Here is a 20966-nt window from a genome sequence, read left to right as displayed (position 1 = left end):
TGAGAAGAAAAAAGGCAATAATAGAATAGTTAGAAAGACCTAAAATATAGACGTATCTTAGGCAGGATTCCTTCATGTGATGTTAGGCACCTGGGGGAACAGGTGTTTAAGTTGATCTAGGTATTTAAATTTCTGTTATAGCAAACAGAACCTTTATGGAGTCAGTTTATTTCATTGCAGTCAGATATACAGGACTAAGCATCACTGAATCTATTGTCCAGGACTCTACTAATAATAACAGGAGCCTTGCTGTTAGGACACTGTAAACACCCACATTTAATCAAATTCTGCTCTTTATATCTCATTTGTAAGCAGATGAGAGAAGAATAAATGTCAGTACTGGAACATAAAGATGACTTAAACCCCTGGATTTCATTCAGTAGTTAGAAGACTCTGGATACACTGGTAGAAAAGTTACTGGACATACAGCTAAGGCTGAAAAATAAATCTGCTTTTACAAAAACACTCTGCAAATTTGGATTCAATCCTAAGTAAAAACTTTAATGAGAACTAAGACACTCGAGAAGATATGAGCATGAAGCTGACTTGCAATTAACCTGTGTCCGATACTCTGTGGGACACATAAATTGGGAGAACATAGAGATCAAGGGCTTGAAATTGAGTTTAGTATACCCCAGTAATTACTGTGGGTATACTACATCCCATTACATGGGATGTCACTCTCAGTTAGACCAGAAGTTCGTGTTGGCACTAAGAAACCCTAATTAAAATGTATTTGAATACACATTCCAAGGGGATTTGATTTAACAAATTTTTATTACATGGAAGTAAAAAAAAACCAAAAGAGATAAATAGTTATATCCAAACATTCTGATCAATTCTGCTTCCAACTGCGCCAACCATCACTGAAAAGACGGTGCCACACAAAGTGGTCACATCTTTTCTGAGATGGGTACTTTGATGCAATCAAAGCTTTTTCACTCTGGTGCAGTCTTTTACCATGTTCCACTTCTCTGGTATCTTTTTACCAAAACTCAACCCAAATTCCACTCTTAAACCATATGCTGGGTGAGACTGAGCATTTCTTCATCACAGTGATCATTGTGGGTTATTAAAAAGAATATTTAATTTCCTAGAGAAGTATTATAGATATGTGTATTTCCTGCCTTTTTATCTGTCTATCTGTCTATCTGCATTCACACACATGCATATATACAGAAACCAAATACTTTCGAAATGTTTCCCATGAAAAAGGCTGTCTCTGTATTCATATTTGCTCTCTTAGAAGCAGACATTTTCCTTTGCTGCTAAGAAGTAGGGAATCAGTAACTCACAATAACATATCTTCAGTTTAGGGAAAGAAAACAGTGTAAAAAAGAGATGAGGTCCCTCATATTCTTACTAAGGTGCCAGGAGGATCCAATGCTTATTTTTTAATGCCAAAATATAAATCAAAGTAAAAAAAAAAGTGCCTCCCTCCTGAAAATTTTGTTAGGTAAGACACTACCATTATCTCATATTTAATAAATAGAATATGACCTGAGAAAGACACAAAGGTCTCTCTCCTCATTGTTTTCAATTGAACAAGCTTTAATACTCTACTGAGATTCTTTACCACTGGGAATATTTCCGTGCAGTACAATTTGTTTCAAAGTAATAGCTTTCCTGCTAGAGCTAGTTTGTCATGTCAGAGGGGATGATTATTCATGATAAGCCACTGGCAATATTACCAGCGATTTTTTAAAAATGGAGGATACTGATTAATTTCAGAAATATTAGCTACTGAAAGCAGACATCAGTACTACAGAATGGATGAGACACTTGGAGTAACAGTTGCCAAAAGGTGAAATAAGCGAAAACCTGGGAACACATCAATTAAAGATGTAAAGTCACCCAATTTAATAGAAAATGACGTCTTTTGCTTACTTGATCAGAAAAACACTGGACCCTGCTGAGTATTAATGATTGGGAGGGAGGAACTGAATGTCCAAGACTGTTCTATGGTCTATTATATAAAAAATTGCCATTAAGTCTCAAGAAATAATTAGCACTTTCTTTTTCTTTTTTTTTCTTTTCTCTTTTTTTTTTTGTTTTTTTTTTTTTTTTTTTTTTTTTTTTTTTTTTTTTTTTTTTTTTTGTTTTTGTTTTTTTTTTGTTTGTTTTTTTTGTTTTTTGTTTTTTGTGCTGATATAAGCTGAAACCCAAGAAGAAAGACTCAGTCTAGACATCTGCATTTTTTCCATGCATAAATTGTTGGCATGGGAGTAGTTATAGTGTAATAGTCTGTAAGGTGCATTAGTGAATACACAATGCCTAGCCCATTAGTAAAGTCTGTCTAAATTCCAATCAGCAGATATGGCAGAAAGTAAGTAATATGCCAGATTCCTTTGTCCCATACAAATGAACATGAGGACATTTTGCTAACAATATCTCAGTATTTACAATAATAATTTTTAAAAATAAAATTGTATAACTGTCCTCTAAAATAATTTTACATTCCAACTATGCTATCCAAGTCAGAGCTACTTACCTGAATATTTTTTCTTCCCATTTCTGTTACTTCAGTGCTTCTCTGTTTAACTTTATTCTTCTGGGGTTTTCTTCCCCATCCTTAAACATTTTGTATAAATTCCTTTTTCAGTCTAACTTTTCACATAACCTTTTTTGTCTAACTTTTTTTCTGCATCCCCAGTTCAGCATTTTTGGCCAGAAGATATTGTCAGCAGGAATATGGAAAAGGGTAACTGATCAGTTCTGGAGATCAAATGGGGTTTTCTTTGATGCTGAGCTGGTGTGGTTGGGTTTGTTTGTTTCTCTGTTTGCTATTTTCAATGGAGAAGGGAAAAGAAGACACCAATGATGCCATTAAATATTTATCCCTCTTTCCCCTTTCTTCAAATGGTCACAGTGTAGCTTCAAGCTTTATCAAAACAGGTAGAGAGATAATTATTCTTTTCTTGATGGTGATGACTCTACATGATGATGTTAATCTCACATAGTAGGCTGGAAACATCAGCTGGGGTGGATGAATCAGTTCATGTTGTCTCTCTATACCTCAAAGTCATAGTAAGGGCAGCTGGCCAGGGGTACTGCTCATCAGCTGATTATTAAAACCAGGCTGTTCACACCAGCTCCGAACATTTTGCCATAATATATTGACTTCGTCTTTAACAACTTGGGGTATGAAGTTCACCTGTCTGCCTCTGCAATGAAACAGGTTTTCTCTAGAAACGACCAGAATAAATATTTAGAGTAATAGCAACAGTTTCAATAGTCCTGTGACTACTGGGACCAAAATAACACCTGAAACAATACTTGATTGTATTGCTTGGCTTGATAACATTTTAGCGTTGTTATCTCTACTAAATAGTCTAAAAAGATCAAGAAGCTAACAGTGCCAGAGACGTGGACAGATTTGTACACCTTTTGATGTAGGGCAGTATTTTCAGCAGTTCTAATACCTTGTCTAGAAATTTTTTCATGACTTTGAAGTGTTTTCCAGGGTATGGAGAAATAAATCTCCATAAATTTAATTTTTAGAAAATTATTTTATTTTTTAAATACTACGTATTTTAAAGACAAACTCTTTGTTGATGATGTTCACTTTTTAAATGGAAATAATAAATACGAAGATATATATATATATAATAGATAATATATAATAGATAATATAGATAATAGATAATATAGATTATATAAACAATGTTGATAATACTGAAGTTATTGTTTTTATGATATCAATAAATAAGGTACCATTAAAAAATCTTACAAGCTCAGATATCGCCGTAACTAACAGTGGTCTTTTGATCTTTCCTTAGTCTAAACTGTCTCAATGGACTACTGAAATTTAGATTCTGGTTTATGATACAAAAAAATATATTTATGACACATAGAAGTACATGGTAAAGATGTTTATAGTTTTATCTCCTGAAAATTCAGAAATGTACAGCATGAATTAATTCAAAATTAAAAACTGAGCAGAACTGGCAATATCTGAAAAATTACTTTTGGATTCAGATACCTGAAACCATTGAAAAAATCATAGCAGTCTTTAGATTTTAAGATGAGAAGAATTAATTTTTTAATATATTAAAAGACTGTTTCAATCAAAAATTACCTTTTTTAGAAATTTTTGGTGTAAAAGATGGAATTAATTTCTGTTTGTAAAAGATGTTTAAATTTTTCCAAGATGTTTAAACTGTGCTCCCTTCATTTTTAGGAACTGACAGAAACTGTCCCATAATGCCAAATCCTTCATGAGCAGTTCTCCTGATCTCCCTGCTTTCAGTTGGCCCTTATATAGTCTGTGTTTCTTTGAAGTGATTTTGGGTTTTTTCCACTATTATGTGATCTAGAAAATGAAAAGCAGAAAACCCCCTGGAGTCTGGAGTATATCAAAGACTATAGTTGGATTTTCCTGCTGCTGCTTTCTTTAATTGTCAACACAACTTTAATTTTGCTGCCCTCAGATAGTTTAGGTTGTTGTAGAGTACATGGAGTGCATTTGGTACAATGGTCCAAATCCTACAGTAACGGCATCACGGAGTAGCTATTGACATCAAGTTTTATATATGTCTCACTGTGTAAGGTGACGTTTCACTGGAAAAGGTAATGTTTCAGAAGCATGAAACACTAGTTAGTTAATTATTATATAGCAATCTCAATTTTATAGCAGTCTCAAAGGTCTGAATTTCCCTGTGATTGGAAAGATTTGATTTTATTTTTTTTTAAATTATATTTCTTCTGAATGTCATCCCTGTGAGTGAATGAGGTGAACTTCTAGACTGTTTATGTCTGAGGTAATCTGGGCTGCCATAGAAGGCTATCTTTTACTTTTTGGAAGAAGGGAACAGAATAAAGGAAGACTGTCTGTGGTAATGTACAGTAAATACTGAGACATTCCTATGTTCAATTTCTACTGGCAGAAACTTTAAACAGAGCCTTATTTTTGTCCTGATTTTCCAAGCACTGAGTCTTCAAAATCTTTTCTAGTCTTTTTGAAGTCACTTCAAACCAGCATTGTATTTGTTTCCTAGTGCTTATTTCCAATCTGAATGCTTACAAAAAATTTTATCCTCATTCTGACTTTTTTACCCCTTCTCTCCACTCCCTTTTTGAGTTTGACTAAATCTATGATGTTTTAGAAGGTTTATGGGAACTGTTTCTTTCTTTCTCTAAAGATATATATGAATTTCAGCAGGCTACTTAAATTTACAATAGTCTTTTCTGACACTTACCTGAAACTGCTGCAAGATTTCCAATACCAGAGGAAATATACTGTTTTCCTTCCCTTCCCTTACCTTTCCATTCCCCCTCTCCTCCTCTCTCCTCCTTTCTTTTCACTAGATTATGTCAATGTATAAATCTCTTTGGAGTGGTCCATATCTCAGATCCTAGATTTTAATGAACCAGGTATATAATCACAGAGGATTACTGTGTATTCCAATGGGCTTTAAATTTAGGGAATTCAGCTCAGCATTATATTGTCTGTTTTCCTGTCACATTGCAATTAATTTGAAATCTAATTAGTGCTATGGGACATTTGAACTTTAATTTTAAAGTGTAGTACTAAATATATCTTAATTTCTTCAGAAGTTACTTTTGTTTCAAGCATTATTTTATAGAGGGTATTTCCTTATATTCCACTATTGCTAAGAGCAAAGACTCTTCAAAAACCTTATTAAGTGACTGAATTCCCTTAATTAAGAATTCTCTTATTTACCAATTTTACCCTATAGTTAATTAATTATTCTGATATGGACAACTTAATTTAATCTTTATATTTTTGCAAATAAAATTTCTCCAATTTTGAGAAATAGATATTTCTCCAAATATATCTATTTATATTCTAGAGACCCAAAGACCTGTACTTTACAACAAAGTAAATGATAAACTACTTTAGAAACTACAGTTTTACCTGCTACTGAAGTGGTTGTATTTTACAATTGTCTTAATGAAGTTGTCATGAAAAGAACTGACTACTTATCAGAACATTTTAATAAAATGAAAATTTTACTCTAAGGTATTTTATTTGATAATCAATTAGGAAATCTCTGTAGCTTAAGATTTTATTTCTAAAAGAACATAATATTTCAAAATATTATTGTCAGTACATAGTGTTCTGTGAGTGGTCTTCCCTGTCATTTTGACTTGGTAGGAGACAGTTCCAAGCTAACATTACAAATATTACAATTTAATTATGAAATTGACAGTTTTTCAGATCACACATTTGAGTAAAAAAAAAGACAGCAAATAAAGAGCAGTAAACATCTTTGGACATGTGGTTAGCTTTGCAGAGAAAGGAACAGTAAAAAGGAAATGTAAAATAAATATAATCCTTTTGATAACTTATCTTTGCAATGGAACCTCTGTTCATGTCTTTTCCACAGAGTAAATTTCCTATGTTATCAAACACAAAATTTGCATGAATTCATTTTCAGACATGCTTTAGATATGATGTTCTCTTTAGGGCTGCTGGGAAGATTTCTGATGCAATTTCTGATTGTATGATGGTTACTTTCCACTTTTCAAGTAGAAAAATTGCAGGAAGAGCAGGTAGACAGAAAAAAGACTGCAAGCTCAGAATACTAATGAAGGCACTTTTCACAATTAGTTCTAAAACAAGGAAGTCATAGCTCAAAACATTTATTCTTAAACACAGGAGTGAGAAGCAGGATGGCCAAATGTCATGGAGATGAGAAATTCCATTATTTGAAATCAAAATTATCTTTAAGAAAACCTCAAAACCCTTTAATATCTATTTACACTCTCCCCAAGCATAAAAAATTTTATTGCTCTGCAAGTCTGTAGTGCTAGCATGTATGAGGGGTATGAAATCTGGCAGGATTTCAATCACAGAGAGTATTTTTAATTTGTTCTGTGATGAGATTCCAAATGTCCTCTCTTGCTTTTATGTCTAGTTCTATTGCCCAGATGCTTGTCACATACGAGAGATTACCCTTATCTGGCTGAATGAGCAAGGAGGCAGTTGTTTTCAAACAGATCCCTTGTCTACAAGGCATTGAGGTATTATGTGAGGAATAGGAGAGAAGTATTGAAATATCCTTAGAAGGAAAGTTAATTACATACTGGGCATAAAATCCTGGGTATATTTCGGCTGACTTTGTTGAAACTAGACTTTCATCTGTGGTGGTGCTAGCAATGCTTTTAAAATAGAAGCAGAAGACTATTCTGTGTCAGAGAGTTATAAACCAACGTAATTAAATGCTTAAAGGCGAGTTAAAAACCCCTCTATTTTCCTGTCAAGGTGATAGTCTTATATTGAATGACTTAGAGGTTGCTAGATTTATGTTTAATCTTTTTTTAAAATTCCTCAAAGACTGACAACACTATTGAAGTTAAGCCCTCTTTGTTTGCAGTTATAGGAAATGACAAACAGTTTTCTGTTGGAGAACAAGAAATACAAACAGTCTCAATAAATATTTATTCAATATATGTAATAAAAACGGTATGGGTACTTTTGTTACATGAGATCCAGTTTCTTATTTTGCCACCTTTCCAATTTAAGCCTTCTTCCGCTCAGGATGTCTTCCATGTGAACAGGAGTAGTCCTACTGGTTTTTAGACCTTATGTTTCTTTAAAGAAGTAACATATTCAATGTTGACAGGAGAGAACAGAAACTTTTGTCCTTCTAGTAGTTTTTAAAACTGAGACAAGTGAAAGACAAGACTAAGTAATACTTCTAAACCTCTTTCAGAAAATGTGTCTGAAACACACAGGAGGAAAAGCAGTAGCTCCAGAAAGTGTTTCAAATGTGGTGATAATATACAGTGATCATTTCTTTTTGACTGTACCAGTTCCACTGATTAAGTTATAGAGTTGCCAGTCAACCCTACCAAAAGACTGGAAAAGCAATTTTTGGTACCTTGTTAGAGCTTATGTAAGGGTGTTACGATCCGGTTTAATCCCAGAAAAGCGAAGCAAACTAAGTCTCTGTGCATAAACCGAAAAGAACTTAGAAGGTTCAAAATATCCCCAGAAATGAGATTAAAACCAAATGAGGTTAGATGTTGTTGCCAAAAAATGGATGTATTTTATTTAATAGTATAAGAGGCAAAGAGAAGGGAAGAGAAAACAGAGAGAAACAAATGGAAAAAAGGAGTGTGCGTGGGAGGTGGGGGAACAGGGAGAGGTGACAGGGGTTAGGTGGAAGCATATCACCCATCCGAGGGTCCCAACAACGTCTCGTTGCTCCCCTCCATCTGGTCTGCTGGTGGTGAAGGTTCCCCGGCCACACCGCTACATGCTGCCACACCACGCCGCCACACGCCGAAGAGTACAGAACTCTGGGGGTTAATATACACTTTGGGCCAGGTGGGAATGCCCATTGCAGGGGCTGGCTTGACACTGTCCCTTGCAACACTGAGGGTCTGTTGCATCATCCCTGGTGCTCTGGTGCAGGGTCTGGGCACTCCTTTGAGGGGGGCCCTGTGATGGGCCATGTCACCTCCTTCTGCTGTGGATAAGCTTCCCCCCCCTGTGAGGACCCCTCAGCTGGGCTCCTCTGCACAGTGGAGGATGGGCAGTCACTGTGCCTCTGACCAGGGGCTTTTCCCAGATACCCAAAGCCTCTCCTCCCTCCACCCCTTGGTTCGAAGGTCTGTTCAAGCCTGGCAGCTGATAGCCCTGGGGCTGTGGTCCTCATCTTGGAGGTGTTAAGCCTATGCTTAGTGAGTGTCCCCAGCCCTGAGTTGTTACTTCATCTTATCTTCGTCAGCGAGCAGTGTCAGGCCTCAGTCAGGGCCCCATTCAGGGTGTGGTAGTCCTCTCTTCAGCTTTTGCAACACAGCTTTAAAAGTCCTTTAAGAAAATGTTTAAGTCATAAAATATAATATTTCAGTCTTTGACAAAGGGCAAGAAAATCTACCTTACTCAGTTATTTGCCAAAAATATAACTATCTTTTCTCACAGCCTTAAAATGATGCAAACCACAGATAAGACTTGAACTTCTTTTGAAAATTTCATGGTGTCTAAACTTCATAATATCCTGATTTCCAGTAAGTTGTGCAGAGAATAGGCATCAAAATATCTTGTTTGAGAAAGCAAATGATTTTAAGAACAAATTGAAATAAAGTGGCAATTTAGTTAAGAAATCCTCAATTACTTGGAACCCCTATGAGCTGATATTCAGAGAGGTTCTTCAATGTTATTTATGCACTTCACAAACACAAGATTTTTGTGGTTTTTTGTTTGTTTTTGTAATAAGGCTTTATTAAGCAGGTCTGAGATTTCCTTGGGCTAAAGAAAAGAGTCTAAAATCAAGGAAATAAGAAATATATGTAAAAACCCCAAGAATAATTTACAAAAATAGAAAGTAAAAAACGACCCAAAATGATAGACATAACCAAGAGAGAAGAAGTTGTAACCAAGAGAATTTGAGTGGTTTAGGCTTCAGGGACACTTTATAGAAACCTTCCAGTACCTAAAGGAACTCTACAAGAAAGCTGGAGCAGGATTTTTTAGAAGGATGTGTAGTAATAGGACAAAGGGAAATGGCTTTAAATTGAAAGAGGATTAGATATTAGGAAGAAATACTTTGCTGTGGGGGTAGTGAGATGCTGGAGAAGGGTTCCCCAAGTTTGGATTTTCCATCCTTGTAGTGTTCAAGGCCAGGTTGGGCAATCTGTTCTAAAGGAAGGTGTCCCTGCCCACAGCAGGTGTTTGGAAATATATGATCTTTAAGGTTCCTTCCAACCCAGAATATTTTATGATTCTAAGTTTTTATTACTTTGGGAACTTAAAATATATGACAGTAACAATTTTATGTGGTCAGGCAAAATATTAAATGTAGATTTTTCTCAGATGGTAGAAAGATCATTATAAAAGGAGCTGAGATAGAAGTGAGGATTCTTTGAAGTACAGAGTATTGAGTTAAACAGACACAGAGAATACAAGATAGTGTTTTCTGAAATAGCAGCAGCTCTGAAGCCTTGTGGCTGGCATGGATTCCCACCCCACTGTGAACAGATACCCAGGTGCAATGTACTTCTGTGCCAGTGTGCTGTGGTGCAGGGTTGCTGCTTGTATGTACAACTCCCATGCAAGCACAGGGGGAACAGGAGACTCGTGAAGAAAGAGGGGGTTATAATGTCCTGGTAGGAAGGCACACCAGTGAGTGTCCTTAGTATAAAAGTCACCGGTCTTTTCATATGAAAACACGGTAGAATAAGAAAGAAACATGCAAGCTGCTGGACGCTTGGGGGGGGGAAGACAAAAAGGTGGAGAGTAGGAAGGAACTAAGCCCAGTACATTAAAGGAGATGATTACCTTTCATATTTGTACTCATGTGAAAAAGTCAATAAAACTTTGTTTTATTGGAAGTTAAAGTTAATGAAAGGAGGCTCATTTTATGAAGAAAAGAGTCATAATGTGAAATGGAAAAGCATAAATTAAAGAGAATTAAGACATGATGAGAAGTGATAAAAGGTAAATTTCAAACACACTTCAAAGTAAAATGCAGTCATTACATCTGGTAAGAGCATCCTATTCTCATTTTTATAAATGGGCTCAAAGATCTGGGCGTGAGGCATGTCAGGACAATTAAAGTTGAGATAGAAATAAATATTAGAGTATTAGAAATAAATATTGAGTATATATTTTTCAAAACTGGGTAAGATTGATAGCAGAAGAAAAGGATTCACAGCATAGGGATGCGTTCACATCACTGTGAAATTTGTCTCTGTTGAACTCTTTCTTTGAAGTGCTAACAAAAAGGATGAACATAGAGAAACCATAAAAACTAAGGTGATGATAATACAAGTGAACAGAAAATATAATATATGATAATACAAGTGAATCCAGAAAATAATTAACAGAACAGCCCATACTGATTTATGGTCAGCATGAAAAATAACTACTCTTTGCTGCCAAATACAGTCAGGTAATCAAAGATCACAAACAGAAAAAGGTGTTTCAGAAAAACGCAATGAACATGAGGAGAGGCAAGTGAATAAAGTAAATGTATTCTGAATGGAAGAGAACTACCATTTATGGAGACAAGAATAATTTTGCAAATAGTTAAATTGCACAAAAAAGAGGGACATGAAAATGAATGACATGGCTAAGGAATACTTTAAGATAGGGTTGACTGTATTTTAAGATAGGTGCAAATGAAAGAAATGAAAGGAGATCACGTTATCAGAAATGAAACTGAAGAAAAATTCTGCATATGAACAAATCATCTTCCATTTGCTTGGTTTGCTCTTAAAATAAAAGAAAGCAAGTATTAAAAACTTATTTAAAAGGAAATACACAAGTAACTTAGAAATGTACAAGTGTGTTAATCAATGCAGACTCAGTACAATTATCTTTGGTAACGACTATTATTAAAGTACACACTAAACAAGGGAGATTAAGACTTAATGAAAGGCGTGGAGTACTTGGAAGGTGAAAGGTGTGGAAATATGTTATTAAACAGTATAATTGAATGGTCAGGAGGAAGAGAAAAAGCCAAAGACAATCTTGTTGAGTATTGAGTGAGTATAATTATGGGACATTCAAGGGCAAGGGGTATGGATGTGATGTAAGTACTACTTGCTTTGTTGGAAGGCAATGAAAGTTGAATAAATGTATTAAGAACTGCTGTTACTGATGCTCACAATAATCCCACAATGACTCAAAGGATGACTGAAATCAGGAAGAGGAGCTGTGTTTTCTGATTTCAAGAAGTATTTATCCATGTAAAATTGATGAGAATTAAACATCTGAGTTTTAAAATCTAGTAGAAAACAATGCAATGGAAACTTTGAATCATACTAGCTATTAAGAGAATATCATGAGAGGTGTTGTCATCACACTTACTTCAACAAGAGTTTTTCTTTTCTAGTCTAACTTCAAGCTTTTCAAAATTCTTTATTGTGTGCTTTGAATAAAACCTTCCTTTTAATGAAAAGCAGTTTGCAGGTAAATTCTGCTTGGAATGCTGGTTCTGAAATCTAAATGAAAAAGATCACAGTATATGCTACTAGTTATTTCAGCATGAATTTTACCTCTTGAAAATAAATGTCATGTTTTCCACATCTGATCAGACCAGTCAGTTAATGCACGCTGCCTATTTTGATCATACCCAAGTTGGACTGCCAAGGTGAAGAGCATCACAGAATGTATTAACATACGAAAGCAGAGATTAAAGTGTGTGTTGTGCACATGGATCCTGTTGGCATGATTTTTTATTTTCTAGAAAAAAGAGTAGACCTATCAAAATCAAACTTCACTGTTGGTTCATTTGGGTTTTTTTTTCCAATCTTGGAATTAAAATTGTATATTCTGACACGTGCATAGCTGTGCTACATTCTGCTAGTCATCTCTGAAGAACATCCAAGTTATATCATCTTGCAGCATATGAATAATTCTCTTTTGTTACAGTTTGAATATGGAATAAAAGGAGTAATTGGAACTTTTATATGTCATGGATGTTTACATTTCATACCTAAATATGAATAGGACTAATTATTGGACTGAATATGAAGCATTGCACTGCTTAATAAGTAGCATGTTGTCTCACAGGGCTCTGTTCACTCACAGTTGTGGCTCTGGGGTTTTTGGTTGGGTTTTTTTGGGTTTTTTTGGGTTTTTTAAATGTAATTTTATTTTGGTATCAGAAGACCTATTATAGATGAGTTTTTCTTTATAGTTTGTATTGACTTAACAGAATAGCCCACATGTAATTGAAAACATTTATGAAATAGGTACAGCAACAAAGGCTCTGCATTGTGGAGCTTTACTATGATCTTGAGTCAAAGTTTACACTGTGCTTTCCACACTCGGTCTGGAGAGATGCATGAAAATTAACAGTGCATGCTATTTAATTTTCAAGTCTTTCTCTAAGTTTCTTCTCTAATTCTATTGAAGTAGGTCTCAGCAAGAGATTTCTAGGAAAAACTAGATTGATAAATATGTACACAGAGCTATTTAATAAGACTTATTCCAGTGATTTTATTTGGTAGGAAGTGTTAAAGTTCGAGGATGTAGATCTTATGATGAGTAAATAACAGTTTATAGTTTGATTTTCTAAAGTGACTTGTGCACGAACTGTATTCCAAAAGACTTTTAAAGTGCTAAATAAAACATCTGAGCTTAAATAATAAATAATAACACATAAAGAGGATTTAAAAATAGTTCCAGTATATGAGGGAGATGCAAAAAGTGATAAATAAAACAGGCTCCTAACAATGAAAGTTGTGCAGGCACTGATATGAGAATGAATTCTCTAAGCTAATTTGCAGCAGAAGGTAAAATTTGCTATACATGTCAGATGAGATAAACAAATCCCTAATTACTTTCTAAGAGGATCTTTCCTTCCTGTTTTGTCCTATATATCTATGATACAGTGTTGTGTTAAAAGAGTAGTCATACTTCATAAGAGGCCTCTTTTCTCACCCTTGGAAATATATACGAAAAAGCTGAGGTAAAAATATTGTACATGGCACTCTTCTGTTGTCAAAAAAAGTTACTTTACAGCATAGCAATGTAAAGTGTAAAATTTCAAGAGATTTCTGCTTAGTACTTCAGGGAAAGAGGTCTCTGTACATTTAAATGCTCAATGCGAAGACAAGCTTGTGAATGTGCCATGAAGAAGATGATTTAATGAGCTCAAATATATACATGTGTGTATAATTTAAGAGTTGGCATCTGATTTGTTTGTTTGTAGTTTGTTATGAAATGTATATCATGTTTCTGTGAAAGAGGAACTCAGTGCGTTGTGCTTTCTCAGATGAAATCTCTCCACTAGAAGAGGGAGCTTGCTCTGAGCATCCTTGGGGAAGAGAAGATTTGGGAGTGCAAAAGGAAAAGCAGGAAAGCTGATCTAATATTTAAGCAATAAGAGAGCAGAAAGCCTGGAGAGGGGATGTAGACCTACAGTCAGACTACAAAGCTGGTGGAAAATAAAAAATATCCCACGGTCCCAAAAGAGTTAACTACCATAACAGCATTAGAACTTGAAACAAAAGCATAGAAAAGTACCCACCCTGCACAGTGCCTTGGGAGAGACCTTTTTACAGTTATTCTCTTCTTATTTTTCTCAGAAAATGGATTTTCTATATAAAAACTAAATTTTTTATAGTCCAAGAGAAATTAGGGTTTGAATGTAGGGGTAATTTTTTGATAGTTGAGGGTGTTCATTTTAAAAAGGATCTGTCAGCAGAGCAACCTTTCAGCTTTGACCCACTATACCGAATTTGGCTGGGATAGACTTAATTTTCTTCATGAGAGACTCTATGGTCTTATGTATTATTTGTGACCAAAACAATGTTTATAACACAAGAACATTTTATCAGTGCTTACACACACCATCCAGGCCTCCTCTGGTACTCATACTGCTGGGAGTTGGCAAGCAATTGGGAGGAGACACAGCTGGGACACAGATGACCCCAACTAATAAAAGGGATATTCTAGAACATATGGCAGCATGCTCAGTGATAAAAGCTGATGGAAAGAAGGAGGAAGGGACCGCATTCAGGGTTACGGTGTTTGTCTTCCCATGTAACCATTAGGCCTGGTGTAGGCCTGCTTTACTGAGGTGATTGAACACCTGCCGGCCAAAGCAGCCAATGAATTCCTTCATCTGCTTTGATTGCATGCACAGCTTTTGCTGTACCTATTAAAATGTCTTTGTCTCAACCCACGAGTTTTCTCACTGTTACTCTTCTTTCTCTCCTCCATCCCACTGCGGGGGAAGGGAGGCCGGGGTGTGGATGTGGTGTGTGAGGGAGAAGCTCTGGGGCCCTACCTGATCACTCTAGTTAAACAACATCCGCGTAGGGTCAGTCAAAACATGTAAACTGTTAATCTTAATACTTACATGAGATAATATAATGATGCAACAGATGGTTATTTCAGATTGAGCCCTTAAGTACAGAGTTTCATAACCCAGAATTATTGTTTGGGAAAAGCTTGTTCATAGTAAATAGACTTCCAGCCTTTTCCAGAGCCAAAATGCATGGAGGAAAAGCACAAAGTTAGCTGGTTTAACCTGTATCAGAACTGTATCCAAAGAGGCTCATTTACTCTTCCCTTTGAAAAAAAAAAGGGAATTGATGTGAATACTTACTTCATAGGCAAACAAATTTAGTCATAGATGTTGTTATATATATTTATTTTCAAAGTTGCTACCATATGTCTTTAGATAAACAGTATGGAAAACACATTTGTTAGGTGGGTGGGGTTGTTGTGCATTAAGTGGCCAGCATTTGTATTAAAACATAGTGTTTACCTTTCTAAATGCAGTACTTGCTAAGAAGCATTTTGATATTTTCTCAGAAATCATGAACTCTAACGATGTATTTTGTTGAAGGTTGATATAAAAACAGATTACTAACTTTTGTTTCCTTGGTATTTTTTAGGATTTATTTATACCTGTGGTGGAACTTTAAAAGGACTTAATGGCACTATAGAAAGCCCTGGCTTCCCATATGGATATCCAAATGGTGCAAACTGTACCTGGGTTATTATAGCAGAAGAAAGAAACAGAATACAGATCGTCTTTCAGTCTTTTGCTCTAGAAGAAGAATATGATTATTTGTCATTATATGATGGGCATCCTCACCCTGCAAACTTTAGGACAAGGTAAATAATAAATATTATTACAATTTAACTTGTACTAATATATTAAAAAATATATGATAAAATAGTTAATGTTTTATTATGGATTCTTTCTCATTTAGTCTTTAAGGTGCACTTCCTTTAATTAATCATAGGTGTCAAAATGTATATCATGTGCTTTAATTCTAGTTAAAGTATGGGCTGAAATTAATGTAGCCCTCATAAAAGTTGTCTCAATGAAATGTAATTAATCAAGCATACGAGCATGGATAAATTAATGTAAAGTGAATATGAGATTGTAGAGGTCGCAGTTTGCATGATCTAGTAGCAGTGGAACTTTTGTAATCTTGTCAACAGGAGGCTTTTTATAAAAATCAGGAAAATATTAAGATAGACTAGGTAACTCTTCTGTGTGTGTTTGTATATGAGCATCTTCTAACAAAAAGGGATTACAAAAGTGAAAAAAAAGTTTTTAAATATCAAGAGTGTGATGTGTCACAGAACATTTTCTATCAGAGCCTACTTCAGAATCTTAGCCCAAATGTTCAATTCTGGAAGGCTGCAGCTTATGGAATACACAATAATTCTACAATAGCAACAGATATATTAGTCATATATCTGCTAGTTATCTTTACTATCATCTACCTTGACTTCTGTATGTCAATTCGTCATCTACCTAGAGTTCTGTAAGGCCTTTGGCGTGGCCACACAACATCTTTGCTGGTAAATAGGAGAGATTTGTACTTGATTGGGTGGACTGTTTGATGAATAACGCAGTGGCCACATGGTCACACCCAAAATGTTGCAGTCAACAGCTTAAAGTCTACTTAGAATTAGCAACAAGTGGTGTCCCTCAGGGGGTCTGTATTCAGACAAATACTATTCAATATCTCTGTTAATGATATGGACAGTGGGATTGAGTGCACCCTCAGCAAGTTTGGAAATGGTGCCGAGTTGAGTGGTGCACTTGATTTGCTTGAGGGGAGGGATGCTCTCCAGAGGGGCATCCACAGGCCGGAGGAGTGGGCCAATGAGAACCTCATTGTCTTGGGGCGACACTCATGACATTCAGTGAGGCCAAGTGTAACATCCTGGTCAGTTCTCAGTATCAATAGTGACTAGGGGATCAAGGGATTTAGGACAGTCTTGCAGAGAAAGACTTGGGGATATTGGTAGATGAAGAACTGGACATGAACCAGTAACGTAGATGAGGATAGGAGCACCTCCCCTACAAAGACAGGCTGAGAAAACTGGGGCTGTTCAGTCTGGAGAAGGGAAGATTTTGTGGAGACTTGCAACCTCCAAGTATCTGAAGGGAGCCTACAGTGAAGTTGGAGAGAGACTCTTCATCAGGAATTGTAGTGATAGGTCAAGGGGGAATGGGTGCAATTGAAAGAAGGGAAATTCAGGTTTGTTATTAGGAAGAAATTTTTTACTATGAGGATGGTTAGACACTGGAACAGGCTGAGGATGCTCCAACCCTGGCAAGTGTTCAAAGATAGTTTGATAAAGCCTTGAGCAACCTTGTCTACTGGGAGGTGTCCCTGGGGGTGTTGGGACTAAATCATCTCAAAGGTCCATTCCAACCTCTTAAAATTCTCTGGTTCTATGATTAAGGTTGGATATGAGAAAGAAATTCTGTATAAAGAGTGCAGTAAGGTACTGGAACAAGTTACCCAGAAAAGCCCTTGCTTTGAGTAACCTGAAAGATGCCGAAAGATGCCCCTTCCCATGACAGTGGGGTTGGAACTAGGTGATCTTCCGAACCAAGCCATTCCATGATTTTATTCTGCCATAAAGAATTGTAATACCTGTTCCTAATCAGGGAACATCCAGTTTAATTTTACTTTGCATAATGATGCTCAAAGAAAGGGATGTGTTTTCATAATATTGTACAGTAAGTGTTGATAAACTGGTAATGATTTTTTTAAACTATTGCATAACAATCTGGCATCGGTTCACTAAAAGGAAAATGTAACTTGGTACTACAAGGAAACTAGAAAAGTAAAATTCTACGTCTCAAATTTGTGCTGGATAAAAATTCTCTTAAATGGTTAGCAGTCAGCAGATATGGAGAAACGCATCTCTAATGAAATTGGTTTTTTTTGTACTACTGTGTTTCCATTTCTATTTCCTGTTCCATGAGTGTTTGGATGCAATTCTGGTATCAGCTGCAGGAAAGAGGGAACCCCTTAGATGAAAGATTTGAGAGTTGTCTTCCACAACAAGTTTTTCTCCTTTCTATTCACTCCTCGAAAGATAAAACTGAGATTTTCTCAAATGTAGGAGCCTGAAAAGACCCTCACTGTCAGTCAAGACTTCTGTTGGTGAATCTACTCTAAGTTGCTATCTCAAGGAGTATGTGAACATTGCTGTACACAAATGCAAAAGAACAAAACTATTATTCCAGTTAGGAACCAATGGTCCTTACCGAGTTACAGTTTAAATAAGCATCGGGGAAAACAGGTGAAGATAGTTAGGAAGGTAAAGGGAAGATGAAAATAATATCTTGCAAAGGAAGAATTAGTTTTCTTTATGTCTTGTTCAAGCTGCTGAAAAGGTTTATATATATTTGTGTGCACATGTACCCTCACATATGTATAAGTATCTGAATACATGGTTATATAGATAGCTATATATGCATTTATAGATATATGTGTGCGAGATTTTTTTTAAATTGAACTAATTCTTCAATGCTGGAGATTTAGAATATGTTGTTTTAGAAGAAAGTCAAGGAAACCTGTTATGCTTAAAATTTTCAGTATTTTTTATTTAGGATGCCATTAGATTCTGGTGAAGAACAGTGTAAGAAGCTGTGTGGAAGAGAATAGAATCAGTCAGCACTTAAAAAGGAAAAGATGATTAAGCCTCAATATAGGGCTTGAAATAGACTACTTTTGCAAGATTTACAAGATCTTTCTACATTCCAGAGTGTGGGTGTGGAAGAATAGTACACATTTGTATGAGTGGAGAATTTGTTTTTAAATTAAGAAGGCATGATAGTGAAATTTTGCAAGCTTTACTAAATCTTTCATGATGACATTTATTTTCTCAGATTGCTGTAGTAATTAGTGAGGTGATGTTTCCCATTGTTTTCTTTTTACAAATAAGTGAAGTTTTACTGAGGTGCACTTGCTTGTGGAAACTATTCTTCTAGCATGACAATGGATTTTGTCATTTTACTTAGTGAAATTAATGAAAGTGTAATCAGATTATACTTGTCACCCTCCCTTTAATTTTGTAACAGACAAATATTTTCAGGGGACTACACATGTGTATTTGAAAAAATATATAACTAGACAGCTTAAAGGGTTGTCTTGGATAGACAAAGTCACTACTTATGTTTTTTTACTTTGATATTGTGGAATAACTTTTATATTAATTAAATGATTTTGGGTTGACTATTTGTGAAGCTCATCACCTTTGACTCCCTCCTTGTCCAGTTTTGTACTTCATCTAATTGATCTCCTCAGAATTAAATCTTGTTGAAATTACATAATTGAATGTCCTCAGCTTTTAACTGATTTACCTGGCACTTAAATGGCAGCTAAACAATAACAAATCGAAAAAAAGCATGTCAGACATGACCGTTATGCAAAGTGCAGTCAGTATTTCATTTGCATCTTTGTGTTACTGTGTATACTTGATTTAGTGTATTTCACGTGATAATCTGTGCCTCAAATTATAAATACAAAATAGCTTAACACAGTGAAATTTATGCCAAAAAACCATTTTTTCATAAATCATATTTGCAATTACCTACAAAAAAAAAGTTTGTTTTCAGAAAGACATTTTTACTTCCTGTATTTGAGCCAAGCTTCCAGCAAAATTTCATACTTAGGAGTATTGCCGGGTCATGTAACAGACACCGTCTATTTTTAGAGCTTTCTTGTTGCCCACCCAATGCATATTTGTGATTTTTGTGTACCTTTTATTTCACATTTATACAACTAGCTCCCCTCAAAATAAATGATTGCTTTTAAAAACACTGTCTAGACCTTATTTTGGTAAGTAGCTAATACTTCCAACTCCGATTCAGAAGAAAAGAGTTGCATTTCCAGATTAAGACTACTGTTCAATTTTTTCCAAATTTCTGTCTTTCTCATTATTTTTATGTGGTACTAGATGAACCATTTCAGCTAAGCTGATAATATGTTTTCAGTTTTCTGAGTGCCCAGCTCGAGAAAAAAGGATTTTGTTTGCACTAGTGATAAGAAATCCCATGATTTAATGAAGTTAGCAGAAGGTATGCTTGAACCGATAAAACACCTCATAAATCAACTGCTTTGCAAAGCCAGTTGGAGTCATCTGATGATACCTTTTGCGTGTTATGAAAATAGTCTTTAGTGCAACCTGCAAATAATTCACTGTACTAGCCTTATCTTAGGGAGTGGCAGGAAAAGAGCTGCTCCATGTAGGGCACAAGCTGGGAGCCAAGGAGACCCCACTCAGGCTGTGCTGTGAGGCACAGCCCTGCAGGGGCTGCACATGGAGAGCAGAGCTGGGACTCTGACAGGGTCCAACACAGCACCCCACACAGCCAGTGATGAACCAGTCCAGGGTCCCTCCAGACAGTGCAGCTGTGAGCAAAAGGAAACAGGGCCAGCTAAGCTCCCCACAGAGTAGGACTGAGAGGCTCATGCAGGAGGGAGGGATAGGGACAGAGCTGCAGCAGGTCTGGATGCCTCAGGGTGGGTTGAAACAGAGGCCCAGGAACCATGGACAATGGTAGGTGGCAGTGCCAACAGCTGAGGCTTGTCAGGGCCAGGAAGGGTTATTGATTTCCTCAGAGTCCTGATTCTGCATAAAAGAATCCCAGAGAAAATTATTTAATACTTGCCTATAAAGCAAAAGATATGGACCGAACTATACAAGTTCTTCATTGTGTACTTTTCAGGTCAGTCCTTGAAAAGTCACATGGAAACCATAATTAAACCATGTGCTTTGAGGCAGTGATATGGTGTATATATAAGTGGATGACAGCATGGCAATATGAACCGTGATATTTCCTTGCTATTATTTTTCTTTGCAATTTGGATAAGATCTTGTTTTCTTCTTTCTTTTTGAAATAAATTTCTGAGCATAAGCATACTGTCAGTAAACATCCAAAAGTACGTTGGTAGTTTTCTTTTTTTTTTTTAATTAAGGAGTTGGGTGATTAGAATTGAATACTAATTTGAAACAAGGTGTCATACTCAGCAGTTGTCTAAAACATTTTTTTTCTCTAATTAGCCACCCCAACTTGCAGTGAAGTGTTCAAAGAAGCTTTAAATATTTGAATAATAACATGACTATACATATATATATATATATACATATTTATATATATATACATATATATACCCAAACTCTGTTCACAATTCCAAGGAAATATGTTTCCAGATTTACTAGTACTTAACCAGTTAATTAATTTAACCAGAAAATTTAATTGCCAGTTAAATGT

General features: G+C 35.7%; 1 protein-coding gene across 4 annotated transcripts in view; it reads left to right on the top strand.

The window, feature by feature from the left end:
* CSMD3 (CUB and Sushi multiple domains 3) overlaps positions 1 to 20966 on the top strand; it is a 613333-nt gene that overhangs the window by 67005 nt on the left and 525362 nt on the right. For all 4 annotated transcript variants that reach the window (XM_042035930.1, XM_042035929.1, XM_042035928.1 and 1 more), the window contains exon 2: positions 15325 to 15547. In XM_042035930.1, the coding sequence (XP_041891864.1) occupies positions 15325 to 15547 (223 nt within the window). The remainder of the gene's footprint in view (positions 1 to 15324; positions 15548 to 20966) is intronic.

This window comes from Corvus kubaryi, unplaced genomic scaffold, assembly GCF_017639235.1.
Source record: "Corvus kubaryi isolate FWS band 111438036 unplaced genomic scaffold, C.kubaryi_AGA036_p1.0 37385, whole genome shotgun sequence".
NCBI classification, from domain to species: domain Eukaryota; kingdom Metazoa; phylum Chordata; class Aves; order Passeriformes; family Corvidae; genus Corvus; species Corvus kubaryi.
Note: the sequence above shows the minus strand (reverse complement) of the source record. Positions and strands in the feature narration are given on the sequence as shown.